The sequence below is a fragment of the Fonticula alba genome, assembly GCF_000388065.1.
Source record: "Fonticula alba strain ATCC 38817 unplaced genomic scaffold supercont2.1, whole genome shotgun sequence".
Taxonomy (NCBI): domain Eukaryota; order Rotosphaerida; family Fonticulaceae; genus Fonticula; species Fonticula alba.
This window is the reverse complement of record NW_009242971.1, coordinates 3,860,376-3,864,611: the sequence shown is the minus strand read 5'-3', so window position 1 is coordinate 3,864,611 and position 4,236 is coordinate 3,860,376. Positions and strand designations below refer to the sequence as shown.

The 4,236-nt window shown below is 65.8% G+C and overlaps 2 protein-coding genes across 2 annotated transcripts in view; both read right to left on the bottom strand.

Moving 5' to 3' along the window:
- Nucleotides 1-299, bottom strand: part of H696_00829 (hypothetical protein) — a gene marked incomplete at its 3' end in the record, with an annotated part of 4,869 nt that extends 4,570 nt beyond the window's left edge. The window contains exon 1 of the mRNA XM_009494714.1: nt 23-299. Coding sequence (XP_009492989.1) covers nt 23-34 — 12 coding nt within the window. The 5' untranslated portion in view covers nt 35-299. The remainder of the gene's footprint in view (nt 1-22) is intronic.
- A 2,365-nt stretch (nt 300-2,664) lies between these two features.
- H696_00828 (hypothetical protein) lies at nt 2,665-4,222 on the bottom strand (the record flags this gene model as incomplete). The annotated part of the gene is made up of 2 exons (XM_009494713.1): nt 2,665-3,760; nt 4,053-4,222. 2 exons carry the CDS (start codon nt 4,220-4,222, stop codon nt 2,665-2,667), a joined length of 1,266 nt encoding a protein of 421 aa, XP_009492988.1.
- Between the last annotated feature and the right edge of the window lie 14 nt (nt 4,223-4,236).

The window sequence follows — 4,236 nt, the reverse complement described above, 5'->3', positions numbered from 1 at the left end:
GGGGAGGGGGACAGTGACACACCTTCATCGTCATTTGCACAGGGGAGCCCAGGGGGGCGGCTGCTCAGAAGGGGCAGCGAAGGGGGAAGCGAGGCGACGTGGAGGGAGAGGGGCGACCGGGATGCAGCGGTGACGGCGGCAACAGAAGGAGGTAAAGGGATGGGGAGGAAAGCCTGATCTCTGGGCGCGATCACTCTCTTTCGCTCTTTCACTTTAGCGTTTGGTGCGACAGGAGAGAAGACGGGGAGGGGTGGAGGAGGGGGGGGAGAGGGAGAGAAGGACACGTGTATATGCGTTTGCGTGTGCGTGCGTGCGTGCGTGCGTGCGCGAAGGTGTGTGTGTGCGCGAAGGTGTGTGTGTGCAGGGGAGTGTGCAAGCAGGGATGCGGGCGGGGAGGGAGGAGTGGAGAAAGGGGGCTGCCTGGCATACCCTTCCCTCGCGGGGCTTGGACTCGGCTGCAGAAAAAACTGATCCCCTTCCCCAGATGCGCGTCAGGACCAGGAGCGGGGGGGGGGGGGGGGGGCGCACCACGCCCCCCCGCCCCCCCCCCCCCCCGCCTCTGGTGCGCACTGCCACCGCTGCTGTTGGGAAAACGCCCCCTGGGCTTAGCCTGTTCCCCCCCCCCGGGGCGGGGGGACACATAGCCCCGGGAGTTGACCGACCTCACACCTTCACCGAGGGACCACCCCAGGGGCGGAGCACCTCGGGGAATGCCCTCTCTTTCGGTGGTCGGCTCCACAAGCAGGGCGTCCTCGTCGAGAAAAGTCGACTCCAGGCATCGCCAGACAAAGGAGGTATGCTTGCCTGGCCACCCCCCCCCCCCCTCCCCCCCGCTCCCGGCTGGCCTGGCCCAAAGAACCGTCAGTCGGGACAAGTGCCTGTGTTTGCACACATGCGTGTGTGTGCGTGCGTACGGGTGGAGGTCTCGCATAGATAGAGGTCCAACCGTGTGTATGTGCGTGTGTGCATGTGGCGCCCCCGGGCCCGAAGCCCCGAAGGCCGGTTGTGGCACCGTTTGCATGCAGGCTCCCTGGCGGGCTGGCTGCAGATGGACGGGCCGTTCAAATGGCATTAATCCACGTACGGGCCGGACCGGCGGCCGAGTCCGAGGTGCGCAAGTGGCGCATACCCACCAGGCCGCGCCGGTAGCGCCTCATGCAAAGGGCAGCCAACAGATGCAGACACGGGGAGGCAAAGGCCCAGGAGCAAAGGCATGTGCTTCGCGAACAAAAATCAGGGGGGGGTGGCGGGAGCAGGGCAAGGCACAGCCCCGAGGCTCCTGGTGTGCTCTGCCAGGCCCTGGCGAGCCAGGAGGCGCTGGGCATGCCCTCCCCGACGGTCGGCCCGGCCCCCCCCCTCCCCCGGCCCCCGGAGAGGAGGAGGCCGAGGCAAAAGAGGAATGAGGGCGTGCGCTCGGGCCAGGCGGAATCCTCCACCATACCCCCCGGATGACGCCTGCCAGTGGACCCTCCCCCCCCTCGCGAGGAAAAGGGAATTTACAGCCCAGGGGCTGGGGCGGGTAGCGAGCAAAAGGCCGGTCGCTGCTTGTCCTCCTCCCCCCCCCCCCCCCCCCCCACCCCCCCCACCCCCCCCCCCCCCCCCCCCCCGCCGGGGGGGGGGGGGGGGGACGGACGGCTGCGGTGTCGGTGGCGGTCCGTCTGGCGCGCTGGCCAAATTGCCAAAGCACGTCCGCCCCCCCGGAGGAAGACACGCATCAGGGGGAGGGGGCGCAGTGTGGGCGGCGCTTGTCAGGCCCAAGGCGCCAGCGCTGCGGGGACCCGGCCGGGGGATAAATGGGTCTTCTCCATGTGGGGATGTCTTTCCGATGAGTCCCCCCCCCCCGCCGGCGGCGTTCCAGGCTCTTCTTCCGAGTGTCGGGCGAGTTCGCGCCCAGGCGAATCTCCGCCCCGCCCCGCCCCTTCCCCCCAAGGCCCGAAGTCGTCAAGTCCGCGGGCAGGCCCCCTCTCCCAGGGCGCCGTTCTCCGCTCGCGCTGGTGTCCCGCGGCAACCAGAACCGCCTCGGCCCCCCCCCCAGGGGGTCGCCAACGGCGAAGAACGGCGGCCGCATTGCGTTGGCACTAGGCGCATTCTGGCGTGTATTGTCCCTGGTCCCCGGGGCGAAGGGGCAGGCAGGCCGGAGCCTGTCGACGTAACACACGAGGGGAACACCTGGCATGTGCCCGGCAGTTCGGGCGTCCGGCCTCGGCTCGCGGCCCTCTCCCACCGGACGCCTGGGCAAGGACCCCGATCGCGCGACAGCAGGGCGCCCACCGGCCGCGGAGGTGCGGTCGGAGTTTCCTGAACTCTTGGCTTGTCTGCTCCTTTCACTTTGCTCCCTCCCTCTCCCTCTCCCTCTCCCTCTCTCTCTCTCTCTCTCTCTCTCTCTCTCGCTCTCCCTCGCTCTCGCTCTCGCTGTGTCTATGGTTTTGTATTTCGGGGCACATGGGTGGGGGGGAGGGCGAAAAGGGAAGAAGATGGTGATTCGAAAAAGGAGGAAAGCGTGGGGAGAGGGGGAGGGGGGAACAGGGAAGACATGGGCATGTCTCCATGATCCATGCTGCCATTCATCGGAGCAAGTACCAGGGCCCTGGTCAGACTCGGCGCGCAAGGTCGTTCTCGCCTTTTTTTTCTTTGGAGGAGAGGCCACAGCACAAGCGGCGGCATTTAGTCCTCGTTGTCGGAGAAGCGGAAGGAGTTGACGCCCATGTCGATGTTGCCGCCGCGGTAGGAACCACGCTTCTTCTTGGTCTTCTCATGGCGGAAGCCCTTGCCGCGAGTGCGCTCGAGGGCGGCGTTGGCCTTGAAGCCGTACGAAGAGGCATCGCTGCCGAAGGTCGAGCGGTAGGAGTTGTCGCGCAGCGAGTCACCAGCGTACTGGACCTTGGTGGCATCGACACGCTGGAAGAAGCGCGGCTTGTCGCCGTCCTTCGGGGGGAGGGGCTTCTTCGGCGGGTTGAACTTCAGCGGAGCGGGGGCCGGGGTGTCGGACTCGGAGCCGGAGTCAGAGGAGGAGTCAGAGCTGGAGGAGGAGCCGGAGCTGGAGGAGGAGCCGGAGCTGGAGGAGGAGCCGGAGCTGGAGGAGGAATCGGAGCTGGAGCCGCTGGCGGAGCTCGAAGAGGAGCCGGAGCTGGAGCTGCTGTCAGAGCTCGAAGAAGACCCCGAGCTGGAGCTGCTATCGGAGCTGGAGCTGCTAGAGCTGCCCGAGCTGGAGCTCGAGCCAGAGGAGGAGCTGGAGCTGGACGAAGAGCTGGAGCTGGAGCTGGAGCTGGACGAAGAGCTGGAGCTGGAGCTGGACGAGGAGCTGCTGGAGTCGGAGCTGCTAGAGTCGGAGCTAGACACAGCAACAACGATCTTGGCGACCTTGGCGCGCTTGCGGGAGACCATCTCGACTTCAGAAACGGGGAGAGCACGCTTCTTGATCATGGACGGGAGCTCCTCCTCGGACTCCTCGCCAGAAGAGCTGGAGCTGGAAGAAGAGCTGGAGCTAGAAGACGAGCTAGAGGAGGAGCTGGAGGAGGAGCTGGAGGAGGAGCTGGAGGAGGAGCTGGAGGAGGAGCCAGACCCGGACGCAGAGCTGGAGCTGGAGCCAGACTCGGAGTCAGAGCTGGAGCTGGAGCCGGAGTCGGAACTGCTGGAGCCGGAGTCGGAGCTGCTGGAGTCGGAGTCGGAGTCGGAGCTGCTGGAGTCGGAGTCGGAGCTGCTGCTGGAGTCGGAGCTGCTGCTGCTGCTGCTGCCTGAGTCAGAATCAGAGCTGAAGGAGCTGTCGGATGGACCGACGAACGAGGAGGCGAGAGGATCGGGGGCGCGACGGAAGGGTCGTAAATGTTAATGTCCCTTCTGCGAAAGGCGGGGAGAGAAGCAGAAAGAGAGTGGGAGCGAGAGCAAGGAGCTTCAGCTGAAGAAAAGCCCCCGGAGTCGCAAGGAGGCCCGACAAGGCATCAATCGGTGGGAAGGCTCCGCCTGTGTGTGTGTGTGTGTGTGTGTGTGTGTGTGTGTGTGTGTGTGTGTGCGTGTGCATATGTGTGTGGGCATGCATGAGCGCCTGTACGTACGCCTTCAGGGCGATGCTGATGGCCAAAGTGACGACCCCAATAGTGTCAAGGGAAAGGGGCTCAACAGTGTGGCCGGCCTTGGCAACGGCCTTGCTCACGCGCGCAGCCTCAGCCTCAAAGTTGTTCGCCGCCAGGTAGGCGACGATGAAGGAGAAAATCTTATCAGACATGGTGATAATAGGGG